The sequence below is a fragment of the Leopardus geoffroyi genome, chromosome A3, assembly GCF_018350155.1.
Source record: "Leopardus geoffroyi isolate Oge1 chromosome A3, O.geoffroyi_Oge1_pat1.0, whole genome shotgun sequence".
Lineage (NCBI taxonomy): Eukaryota > Metazoa > Chordata > Mammalia > Carnivora > Felidae > Leopardus > Leopardus geoffroyi.
Window position 1 is genome coordinate 132,132,117 of NC_059336.1, and position 13,320 is coordinate 132,145,436.

The 13,320-nt window shown below is 44.0% G+C and overlaps 1 protein-coding gene across 6 annotated transcripts in view; it reads left to right on the top strand.

The window, feature by feature from the left end:
• Positions 1–1,327: 1,327 nt before the first annotated feature.
• The window catches only part of ROCK2 (Rho associated coiled-coil containing protein kinase 2), a 139,522-nt gene continuing 127,529 nt past the window's right edge, over positions 1,328–13,320 (top strand). For all 6 annotated transcript variants that reach the window (XM_045447707.1, XM_045447706.1, XM_045447709.1 and 3 more), the window contains exon 1: positions 1,328–1,468. In XM_045447707.1, coding sequence (XP_045303663.1) covers positions 1,328–1,468 — 141 coding nt within the window. The remainder of the gene's footprint in view (positions 1,469–13,320) is intronic.

Below are 13,320 nucleotides of genomic sequence, written 5' to 3' on the forward strand. Positions count from 1 at the left end.
CAAGGACCTGGAGAAGGCCTGCGGATGGAAGCAGTTTTCTATCGCCCTCTTGTTCTCTTCCTGATTAGTGTTTAAGCCCAGGCTGGGAGACTGCCGGGGACGTGCACAAAGCCTTTTCGGATTCCAGCACTTCTGCCCTGGGGGCGGAAAAAACCCTTCCAGGCCCTCCATCCCAGGACTAGGATTCCGGTTCCCGACTCCCGTTGCACCCTCCCCCTGCCTTTCCACTGAAATCTCCGCGGCCCGGGCAGGCCCCTCGCCAGCGCACAGCTCTGCAGGCGAGGGCAGCGACTGGCGGTCGCTATTATTTTGGCGCGGGTGATGCAAGGCCCGCATAGCTGCGCGCTGAGTCAGCGGGGGCGGGCCGGCCCAACCCCCCCCCCCCCAACTCCAGCCTCCACGACCCCCCGGGCGGAACCGGACGGTGGGGGTGGGGGTGGGGGGGGTGGGGGCGGCCGGTCGACCCCCGAATCCGCGGGGTCGCCCTCGGGGGCAGGGGCAGGCGGGAGCTGGGCCGCCGGAAGACCCCCGCGCCGGGCGCGCTCTCCCCTCCCCCAGCTGGAGCTCGGCGGGTCAAGTGAGGCGGTGACCGCGCGCCCGGCAGTTTACCCTCGGAGAACTCAAAGAGGGGGAGGAGGAAGCGGGGAAGGAAGGAGGCTCCAAAAGGAGAAACGCGAAGCGGCGCGGACTAGAGGAAGCGAAAAAAATGGAGGCGAAGGGGCTACGGCAGGCGGAGGCCGGCGGGCGGGCGGGGGCGGTGGCGCGCGCGCGCGCGCGACGGGGCGGGGCGAGCGGGGGCGCGCGCCGGCGGCCGCGGCCCGAGGGGCTTGTGGGTAGCGGCTGCGCGCGGCCGGAGACGGGCGCCGCGCGGGAGTGTGCGAGGGGAGCGGGCTTGTGGGACCGAGGCGGCCGCGGCGAGCATGGGGGCGGGCTGGCGGCGGCCGTAGTTGTCTGAGCCCGGGCTTCAAGCCTCCCGGAGCCCCAGAGGGCGGGGCGGTCCGGGCCCGGCGGTGGCCGCGCCGCTTCCCCGCTCCCGCCCTCGGAGTCCTGAGGGAGCCCGCGGCGGACGAGCGGACCGGGCGGCGCGAATCTGACTGAGGGGCGGGGACGCCGTCTGCTCCTCGCCGCTCCCGGCCGGGCCGGGCGGCCCCTCGGACGGCCCCAGGCCCGGGACCGGCGCGGAGACCCGAAGCCGGGGCTAGAGGCGGGCGGTGGGCCCTGGCGGAGCCCCGCCCGGGGCCGGCGGTTCGGGGGCGGCGCTAGGCCCCGAGGCGCCCGGGCCGGAGCGCGGGGAGCGGGGAGTGCGGGGCCGGGCGGCGGCGGCGGCATGAGCCGGCCCCCGGCGACGGGGAAAATGCCCGGCGCCCCCGAGGCCGTGTCGGGGGACGGGGCGGGCGCGAGCCGCCAGAGGAAGCTGGAGGCGCTGATCCGAGACCCTCGCTCGCCCATCAACGTGGAGAGCTTGCTGGTAGGTGGCCGGGGCCCCCGGCGCCCTCCCCGCTCTACGAGCGCCTGCCTCCGATCCCCCCCTCTGTGCCCACCCATCCGTGGGAGGGAGGTCTCGCCCCACCCCGCCCAGCTTCCGGCAGCCGGGCCCCGGGTCGGAGGCCAGACACTCCTGCGACTAAGTTCCAGCAGGAGGGACCCACGTTTGATTCCTTCCCTTCCACCTCCCGTTGCCGGTGTCCTCCGCGGCCGCCCCCTTTCCTGGAGCCCTGGGAGGGAACACCCCTCTTCTCCTTCCCGCCTGCCCTCTCGGTTTGGGGAGGTGGGGGTGCAGGATTTGCTCTTTCATTCAGCGGACTAGCCGGTTTGAAAGAGCGGCGTGCTGCGTGGGGACGCGGGGTCGGAGCCGGGGAGGAGAAACCTGATGCTCTCGCTGTGGGGAGTCCCCACCTGGCGTGGATGACAAAGAGCTGTCCTCGTTCTCCCTGCAGTCTGCCACCTTAAAACGCGTCGCTAAAGTTTTCGTGTGGCTTCAGGTGTCCTTGAACCTCCAGGGTTGCGATTAGTGCATTGTAACTTCTGCAGATTTAGTTGTGCGAGGTTGTTGGGCCCGAGCCGAAGACTCCAGTCTGCATTGCCGAGTAGAATCAATCTCTCCTTTTCATTGCGTCTGTCTCCCAAGACAGCCCGTGAAATACAAGTGAATAAGCACGTGAAGTCCGCTAGCTGGCCCTCGATTAAGGAAGGAGTATTTTTTTTTTTTTTTTTTTTTTTACCAACTGGAAATGCACCGTGGGGGGAGGGGGGATTGCTTATTTCTTATTTTTGTTTTGTTAGGTTAGACGATTGTATTTCAGACGCTTTGGTTCGTGTGCTCTTTGTGGCAAAAGGAGGTGTGGATTTTTACCCTGGGGAGGCGGAGAAAGTGAGAAAGATGCTCCGGATGTTAGATCAGCCCTGGAGGACCAGAATTTGTGTGGGTGATGCTCGGATGCGGTGGGTCTTCTCGCCCAGATCCCACGTTCCGTTCTAGTCCCTGCGTCGGGAAACCGGGCGACTGTGTGTGCTGAGAACTGTGCCTCCTCCCTTTCCAGTGGTGAACTGACTTTTCTTCCGAAGTCACTGGTCATCTTTTGAGGTTTCTGGAGTCCTTTGCAGGGTGACTCAGTGAGTGCTCTTTGGCCAAAGTGCAGGAACTGCCCGAAGAGCGCGTCTCTTGCTGTGCGGGGAGCAGAACGCGGCCATGCGCCGCGTCCTGGCTGGAGCGTTGGGCGCTTTCCTCCGCCGCGTTTTGGGTGATGCCGTGGGTGTGTTTTCCCGGCACGGCGGCCCCCCTGGTCGGGCTTCGGGCGGCTTCGGGCGGCTTCGGCGGGGGGCAGGAGGGGTTGCGTGAAGGGCAGAGCTTTTCCTGCGCCAGAGCGGGGACTCTGGGCTTCGCTCCCAGCATTTTCGCTGTGGTATTTTGCTAGCAAAACTTTGACCCAAGGCCAGAAAGTTCAGTTAAAAATAGCGCCGCGAACCTCCAGGATTCGTCAGGTTCGTGTTCAGCCCCAGATAGAAAGGTTTTACACGTCACTGTCATTTCTTGGGTCTTGACCGATGTTCGCTCTCCAGGTTATTTTGAGCCTGAGCCCGAGCCCAAGCTGTTTTCTGCCCGTGACGTGTTCGTGCGTTCCATTTCTTACGGTGTTTTCTAAACCACTAAGACGAAGGCTGGTTTTGAAAGTGAAACATCACGCATGTTTAGTAAACAGTTGGGCCCATTCATTGATGGCGTGCTCAGCCCTGCCGGGACATTTGACGCTTTCAGTAAGGTGACGTGTTGTTGGTGCGAGAGCTGACGTTACATGCTGCTGACCGGACACGTTTTGCTGTTGCTGTTTCAGTTGATTGAATGTTGTGCTTCTGAGTTGGAGTGAACCTAACCAGGCCAAAAACTGGCCCTTACTCTTCTTTGGAGCCAGGGTGCAGGGCTTCTGTTGCGAATTGATGAGCTGAAAAAAAAATCTCACCTGTGTTGTAGTTAGTTTTAAGTTACGTGTGTTTCATTGTGCAAGATAGAATGAGTTGGGCTTTGTGTGTGTGTGTTAACATAAAATTTACCATTTTAACCATTTTTACGTGTACAGTTCTGTGGCATTAATTACACTCACGTTGTCGTACAGCCGTCACCACTACTCTATTCATTTCCAGGAATTTTTTTATCCTTCTAGACAGAAACTCAATGAATTAATCTTTACAAGAGTGTTATAAAAACATACTTCTTGAAATACTCATGGTACAATGGTTGGGATGCAGCCTGCGTGTCACCGTTGACTGTTGTTTCACCGAATACGGCATTTCTTTTGGTTTTATTATAGAAAACGAGTATTTTTTTCTTTAACAGAGGAAAAAAGTTAAGAACACAGCGTGGGTCTTAGTTACTTCCTTCAGGAGTTCAGAGAGCACCATTTAAAGTCGCTACTAAGATGACAAAAGTATGGAGATGAAATACACCAGAAGTTACTGTATAATTATTCTTAGAGGGTAAAATCTGTAGGAAAAAATGTTATGTGAGATTACACGCAAAGCGCTTAACTCAGTGCTTGGTGCGAAGTTGTGCTCGTTAAATTTAGCTCACTTGTGCTTGCCTTTAGCATAGTTAATTGCTTTAAATTTCCTTTGAAAAGGAGAATGATTTTATTGGCAACTATTCCTTGCTATATAATTTTCAGTAAGCAGCATTATAATCCGAATTTGCCATCAGAGAAGTGCTAGCAATCATCAAGCATAGATAAAGCTGGATTCTAAGACCACGTCAGTGTTAAAAGGCTAAATTTTCTCTACGGAGGCTCCTTGCTTTACTACATGGGTCCTTAAATTAATCTGAAGAGAGTATATCCCTTTTGTGTTTGCAGGTTGTGGGCTGCTTGGTATTATTTAAAAATAGAGTTTTGAGAGAGGTTTGTTTCTATAGTTAGTACTTTTTTTGCAGGGGAGGGATTTCAGTGGTATGCTTTTGTGGTGTTTGAAACTTTTTGGTAAACACCCATGTTTTGTTGTTAGGACTCAGCTTCTCGTACTGTTTTCCCAAATAATCTGCTAAAAAGAATTGTACTTTAGCGTTATGCTGGAGAGAGTTTACTTTAGTTTAGTTTGTAATCTTTATACCCAGTGTGGAGCTCAAACCCATAACCTCAAGATCTACCAACTGAGCCAGCCAGGTGCAGTTGGAAAGATGTCTTTCCCAAGCTCTGCTTTTGGGTTTTGATGTGTTTTATTTTTTAAAAGAGTAGATGGTTATAATAACCTGTAGGATTCAGGCTTGAGTAAACTTATGGAAGACTGGTGCTGATGGGGAAAGACGATTAAAATTTTATTTATGAACTTGAGTGACTTAGAATACAAAATGCTTTACTTGATTGATTTCATTATTCTGGTAAACTATATGAAAATATTTACCACAGTGCTTAGATTTCAGCTTAGTACTGGTTATCGACCTAATTATAGTAAAGTTTTATGTGTATTTTTTCCCCACCGTGTAATAAGTGCAACTACCATAAAGATATAAAAGTGAACTGAAATAAAAATTGAAAAATTGTTTTATACACGTTCTTCTTTGTGAAATAAAAATTGGGCATCTTTAGCATCAATGGGATTACTTTACTTTAAAACTTGCTCTTTTGGGGCGCCTGGGTGGCTCAGTTGGTTAAGCATCCGGCTTCGGCTCAGGTCACGATGTCATCAGGCTCTGCGCTGACAGCTCAGAGGCCCGAGCCTGCTTTAGATTCTGTCTTTCTCTCTCTTTGCCCCTCCCATGCCTGTGTGCTTTCTCTCTCTCTCTCTCACTCGCTCTCAAAAATAAATAAACTTAAAAATTTTAAAAACTTGGATTTTTATGATTATTAAAGAAAATGAATTGGCTGGAGAGGTTTCAAAAAGTAATTTATGGCATTTGCTGTTTAGGTGAAGTTGAGTGTCTTTGAAAGTACAGGTTCACAGTCCCTCACTCACAATTTTGCTATATGTAAAGAACTCTCAAAACCAAGTTTTTGGTAAAACTTACGTGATGATAACATCTGACCGGATCTGATGTGAGAATATTTATAATCAGTTTGTCCCTCTTGGTGTAAGTAGGAATAGCTTTCCTTGGGGAAACACTAATGTGTTTGATTTCAGGGTAGCACTGCAGACTCAAAGGAGGGTTTTCAGGAATGTAGTGTATATGGTATATGTACTCTGTTACCATTCTGAAATCTAAAATATTCTGAATTTGGAAACATCTTGCCCTAATATAAGGGTAGTGTAGACTTCTATATGTTGTAAATACTGTAGTTGTAAAGAAATTGTGACTAATTATCTTGAAACGTAAGTTGTTTTGGTTGAGTCATGAGCTCATAGTTCTCTTTTCCCATTTTGAATTCTGAAATATTCTAAACATTAAGAGAATATAGAGCGCAAATATGAATTATGAAGCATAAAATACAAACATCCATGAAATCACTGCCCAATTGGATGAACAGAACACTAGCATTTTGAAGTTACTGTGTTTGGGTGTTGCTGCTGCTTCATCAGTCTTTCTGCCTCCTCTCCTATTACCTTGGCATTTTTGTATTGTTTCTTTGCTTTATTTTGTAAATTACATTTGTATATTTCCCTAAACAGTACTGTTTAGCTTTACTTATTTCTTTAACATTAAAAAAAATGTTAAAACGTATGTAGTGTGTTCTTTTGTGACTTGCTTTTTCCAGTCAAAAGTTTTATTTCTAAGATGCACCCACAGTGTGGTTTATTCATTTCAGTGCTACGGAAACCAGTCTTCAGTGCTCCGCTCTATTTGATAGATATTTAGATTGTTATTCTTTTCTTTTCTACTGTTACGGACGTTGTTGCTGTGAACATCACTGGAGTCCATGTGAAGGACTAGGCTATCTGTAGGCTAGGGTATATATTTAGGAGTGGACTTTGTTGGGTTTTCAGATACGCTATTTTCAACATAACAAAGTAATGGGTAGAGTTAAAATTTTCCCCCAACATTTTATTATGGAAAATTTCAAAGTATAGTAAAGTTGAAAGAATTGATAGTGAACATCTGTATACTTTCCAACTAATTAATATTTTGCTGTATTTGCTTTATTACGTCTATCAGTACGTTTATCCTTTATCCATCTATCAGTACGTTTTTTTGTTTTTGATTCATTTAAGTTGTAGCTATCAGTATGCTTGTCTTTTAAATACCTCAACATGCATTTCTTTCTCTTTCTTTCTTTTTCTTTTCCTTCCTTCCTTCCTGTTGGCTTTGTGCCCAGCATGGAACCCAGCATGGGGCTTGAACTCACCACCCTGAGATTAAGACCTGAGCTGAGACCTAGAGTCAGACGCTTAACTGACTCAGTCACGCAGGTGCCCCTGAATAAGTTAAAATTTTTTTTAAAGTACAGTCTCCCCCACAACGTGAGGCTTGTACTAACGACCTCAAGATTAAGGTGTACGCACGCTCTCCCCGCTGAGCCAGCCAGGGGCCCCTAGCGTGCGTTCCGTTGAGTAGAGCTCAATATTTATTTAAGCTTTTTAAAGATTAAATTTACATACAATGAAATGCACAGATCTTAAGCGTACTATTGATGACTTTTGACGAATGTACACACCTGTGTAATACAAATCCTTATCAAGATACAGAACATTACTAACCCAAAAATCTTCCTTATATGGCTTTTCAGCTAATTCCACATCCCATTCCCTTAGATTCTATCACTCTTCTGATTTTTTTTCCTACTAAAGATTACTTTAGCCTCTTGTAGAACGTCATATAAATGGAATCCTATGTAGCGTGTACTCTTTTGTATCTGGCTTATTTTATTTAGCTCAGCGTAGTTGTTGAGATTTAGCCATGTTATTGTGTATATCAACAGTTTATTCTCAGGACTGAGAGCAGTATTCCATTATATGTGTAAACCATAGTCTTTTAGCCATTTCCTGTTAATAGATATTTGGGCTGTTTTCAGTTTTTGGCTAGTATATATAATATACTTAGGCTTTTTTTTTTTTTTTAAGCTTATTTATTTATTTTGAAAGAGAGCACAAGTAGTGGAGGTGCAGAGAGGGAGAGAGAGAATCCCAAGCAGGCTCCGTGCCACCGGTATGGGAGTCTGACGTGGGGGCTCAAACTCTCAAACCGTGAGATCATGATCTGAGCTGAAGTCAAGAGTCAGATACTTACCTAAGCTACCCAGGTATCTCAATGTACTTTGACTGTTAATAAAGCTTGCTAAGAACAATCTTATATTAAGTCTTTATGAGGACATGTTTTCATTTCTTTTGGGTAAATACCTAGTATTGGATTTGCTAGGTCATACGATAGGTGTGTGTTTAATTTTTAAGAGCTGCTAGAGGTAGGTGTATATGTAATTTTTAAGAACTGCCAGACTGGGGCGCCTGGCTGGCTGCTGTAGAGATTATTTAAAAATAAAATCTTAAAAAAAAAAAAAAAAAGCTTCCAGATCCCTTTCCAAAGTGGTCGTATAATTTTACACTCCCACAACAGTGAATGAGCATTCCAGTTCCTCCTCAACACTGAATTTTATTTCATTTCATTTTATTTTATTTCATTTCATTTTATTTTATTTATTTTATTTTACTTTTTACTTTATTTTACTTTATTTTTTAAATGTTTGTTTATTCTTGAGACAGAGCATGAGCAGGGGAAGGGCAGAGAGGGAGAGAGACACAGAGTCTGAAACAGGCTCCAGGCTCTAAGCTGTGAGCACAGAGCCCAAAGTGGGGATTGAACCAACGAATTGTGAGATCATGACCTGGGCCAAAGTCAGGCACTTAACCAGCTGAGACACCCAGGTGCCCCAACACTAAGATTTTTAAATTTTAGCCACTTTGTGGGTGGGTAGTGGTATCTTGGTGTGATTTTAATTTGCATTTCTCTGATAACTAATGATAATACTTTTTCAGACACTTATTGGCCATTTGTGTACCTTCCTTTGAAATATTTGTTCAAATTTTTGCTCATTTAAAAAATTTGGGTTCTTAGGGAGCCTGGGTGGCTTAGTTGGGTAAACATTGACTTTTGATTTTGGCTCAGGTCACCATCTCACGGTTTGTGGGATTGAGCCCGATGTTGGGCTCTGCGCTGACAGCTGGAGCCTGCTTGTGATTCTGTCTTTCTCCCTTTCTCTCTGCCCTTCTCCCCCACACTCTCAAAATAAATGAAGTAAACATTAAAAAAATTTGGGGTTTTCCCCTTTATTTTTATTATTGAGTTACACAAGTTCTTATGTATCCTATATACAGTTCTTTCTCAAATATGTTTTGCCAATTTTTCCCCTAGTCTGTGGCATGTTTTTGTTTGTTAGTTTTGTTTCAGTCAATTTTTTATGATGATTGCCTTTCCTGCCTAAGAGGCTTGCTATCCCCCTGTTACAAAGATATTCTCTTTTGCTTTCTTCTGAAAGTTTTATAATTTTAACTTTTATGTTTAGGTCTAGGATACATGTGAAGCCAATTTTAGTGTATGGTGTGAGTTAGGGGTCAAGGTTCACCCCTCCCCCCCATATTTCCCATATCCAGTTGTTTAGATTATCCTGTACCATTTTTTTCCAGCTTTATTGATACATAACTGACATATAACATTGTATAAGTTTAAGGTGTACGGTTGACACATGTATATTTTACCAAATGTTCACCACAGTGAGGTTACTTAACACATCCTTCACCTCACATATTTACCATGTGGTTGCTGCTATTTTTGTTAGTGTGAGAATATTTAAGATTTTTTTAGTAGCAACTTTCAAGTATACAATACAGTATTGTTAACTGTAGTCACCACCAAATTCACCAATTTTTAATAAATACTTTTCTCATTGGATGGGTTTGGTGCCTTTGTCGAAAATGAATATGCTGATAGGTGGATTTTTTTATTTGTCTCTCTACTGCTTAGTAACTACATTAAATTGTTAGATACACTTATGTTATTTAACTCATGCCCTATTCATTTGTGGGTTCTGTTATTTAACCCATGCTCAGTTTATTTATTTTTTAGTGTTAATCTTTTTACCTGAAGGAAATGGGCAGACAGCCATGGCTGAATAACCTAGATTTTATTTTTTTGAAGGGAAGAAAGATGTAAATTTTTTTAATTATAAAAATCATATGTTCTTATTGTAAAAAACTTAGGAAATAAAGGTATAAGTTCAAATAACATATATAGTCTCCCCACGTAGAGTTAAATTAACATTTTGGTATAATCTGTCTGAAAAATTAAAATATAAAAATAGAATTACATTGTACATGTGCTTTGCCATTTTTTTTTTTTTACACTTAATAATAGAAGCTTTTGTATAGTCAGATTTATTAATCTTCTCACTAAAGAGTGATTTCTGACTTAGATGTTATATTTAGGACATCCTCCATCATCAAGATTATGGTATCATATACCTCAATTTTCTTTTAGTACTCTAATGATCTTATGTTTATTACGTTTGGAATTCTGTTGGAAACTGTGAAATAGGGGTACAAAGATTTTATCAGGAGGTTTGTCTAAGTATTAGAGCTCCCCAAATAATAATTAGAAGCCTTTGTTTATATCTCTGTATGTATTCCTTTTACTTTTAAAAGTTTATTTATTTTGAGAGAGACGGAGAGAGCATGAGCAGGGGAGGGCAGAGAGAGGAGAGAATCGCTAGTAGGTTCCTCCTTCAGCACAGAGCTGGACGCGGGGCTCAATATCACAACCTCGAGATCATGACCTGAGCCTAAATCAAGAGAGATGCTTAACCCACTGAGCCACTCAGGTGCCCCTATATCTTTGTATTCTTGTCTTATCACTGTCTAGTTGGAGAATGGTGCTTGGGAGAAGAGAGGGTAATGATTACAGATTTGGTTTTCATTTGGGTGTCTTGAGTTTTTTTATGGAATACTACTGCAGAACTATACTTAAAAATCCTGTTCTGTGCTAACTTTCAAAAAATATATCTATAAGCTGTAAGTGATAAAGGTTACTGGTGAAGAGAATGTGGATGACTTAGGGCAGCTTACGGCTTTTGAGAAAAAACCCACAAAATAACATTTTCCATTGGCAAGTTAGCCTATTATTTGGAGCTTAATATTTAAATTGTGAAATCATGGTGGCATTTGGGACTCTACTAAAACTGTCTCCTCTTTTTCCTTGATTGTAGTTACTCTTCCCTTTCATCTGTACTTTTTTTCTTTATTTTTTTTTTTTTATTTTTTTTTTTTTAAATTTTTTTTTTTTTCAACGTTTATTTATTTTTGGGACAGAGAGAGACAGAGCATGAACGGGGGAGGGGCAGAGAGAGAGGGAGCCACAGAATCGGAAACAGGCTCCAGGCTCTGAGCCATCAGCCCAGAGCCCGACGTGGGGCTCGAACTCACGGACCGCGAGATCGTGACCTGGCTGAAGTCGGACGCTTAACCGACTGCGCCACCCAGGCGCCCCCATGTACTTTTTTTCTTTAAAAATATGATTGAATCATGGAGATATATGTGTAAATTCTGCAACTGGCTGTCCCAGATGACCCTTGTTCATCTTTTTGGAAAGCATTTGGATCATAATAGTTAGCATTTATTGTGTTTTCTCTCTCTTCCCTCCCCCCTTGCTCACTCTTCCTTTCTGTGTGTGTGTGTGTGTGAGAGAGAGAGAGAGAGGCAAAAAGGAAATACTGAGATTCATTTTTGGTTCATCTTTGATAATATTTTGGGGGAACATTTCTCTGATTCCAAGAATGATTTTATGGTTTGTTGCTTCATTTTGGTAAGGTAGGAGTTGTTTGTTCAGATATCTGAGGTGCTTTATAATTTTTTGTTACAGTTAATTGATGACTTATTCAATATCTGATTTCCTTTATTCTTTAAGAGTTTAGGCTTTTTTGGGGCGCCTGGGTGGCGCAGTCGGTTAAGCGTCCGACTTCAGCCAGGTCACGATCTCGCGGTCCGTGAGTTCGAGCCCCGCGTCAGGCTCTGGGCTGATGGCTCAGAGCCTGGAGCCTGTTTCTGATTCTGTGTCTCCCTCTCTCTCTGCCCCTCCCCCGTTCATGCTCTGTCTCTCTCTGTCCCAAAAATAAATAAACGTTGAAAAAAAAAATTAAAAAAAAAAAAAAAAAAAGAGTTTAGGCTTTTTTAGTTATAAAGCAACTGATAGAAAGTTTCTTTATTTTCAAGAGATGATAGGTTTGGAGTGAATTTTTAACACTTTGTTGTTAGGGGTGGTTTTAAATGCCATGCAGATGAATAGCAGAGCCTCCTCCAGCAGTACCTTAGATGGAAACAGGAGAACAGGGTTGGCATTATCTTAATTACCTGTATGATTATAATAAGGAATGCCTAATATACCAAGTGTTGTCTTTTTTTTTTTTTTAACGTTTATTTTTGAGAGATAGAAAGTGCAAGCCAGGGAGAGGCGGGGGTGGAGGGGCGCGCAGAGGATCCAAATTAGACTCTGTGCTGACAGCAGGGAGCCCGATGTGGGGCCTGAACTCACCAACTGTGAGATCATCACCTGAGCTGAAGTCCGAGGCTTAACCGATTGAGCAACCCAGGCACCCACTAAGTGTTTTCTTATATATTTCCTGGTTTTTGAGTTTACTTAATGAACAGAATATAAGCTCTTTTAGGACATGTGTCTTTTTTGTCTTCCTGTTGTTGTGCCCTGTAAATATTTGTTGAATGAACTAACAGTTTTCTTTTAAGTAACAGGAGTGATAACCTGTAGAAATATATCCCTGCTTAAAGAAATATTAAAGTATTCCCTAAATAAACATTGTTATGTGTTCCTATCACTTATTTCTTACAATTTATAGGAAAGAGGATAAGTAAACATCTGTATATGCAAAGAGGATAAATTTAAATGGTAGAATTGGAGGTCAAGCAGGAAAAGTGAATAATGATTGGACATTTTCTGGATTGTGGTGAAACAATTTGTTTTGGAAAGGATTTAGCTGATTTTACTCAGTGTTAGGTGAAGTTAAAGACACTTCGTGTGGGCTCCCTAGCCTTTATCATTTATTATGTTTCTTCTGTTTCCCCTAACCCCTAACTTTTCTTCTGGTAAAATATATCCAGTTCCTTCTTATATACCTAGGTGATGCCTGCGTTGAAGCAGTGCTTCATGAGTAAGGGCAGATGAAATGATGGTGAGTGTGTTCACGGTGGGGGGTGCCTGGGTGGCTCAGTCAATTGAGCAACTGACTTCGGGCTCAGGTCAGGTTCTCACAGTTCGTGAGTTCAGGCCCCGCGTCGGGCTCTGTGCTGACAGCTCAGAGCCTGGAGTCTGCTTCGGATTCCGTGTCTCCCTCTCTCTCTGACCCTCCCCTGCTCGTGCTTTGTCTCTGTCTCTCTCAAAAATAAATAAACATTAAAAAAAATGTTTATTGTTTGTAATAATCCATCCTTCAGTAAGCCCAAATGCTTGATTTTTATTGTTCCCTTTGCATTGTATTTAAAACAGCTGTAGAAAAAAAGTGTAGAGTATGGTTTTTCTTCTATGTCTAAAGGTGGCCGTCATTTGGCAAAGGAGAGCAATACACAGTATCTTGCTTGTAGTAAGTCCTTGATTATTGTTGGTTGAATGATAACTACAAGCTGTAGGTGTAGTGCAGTTGATAAACGTGTTTCAATCTCTTCTTTGCCCTTAGAATAAGCTGTGAAATATAAGTCTGGCAGTTGAGAGTGGTCAGCAGGTGTTGAACATAGGTATCATGTTTACTAGATTTGTTCTTTTTATTGAGGTATAATTTACATAGTCTAAAATTCACTCATTTGTAAGTATACAACGTACTACTGATTTTCAGTAAATTTATAGTGTTGTGCAAACATCACAATCCATTTTCATTAATCCCCCAAAATTTCCTTGAGCATGTTTACAGTCCG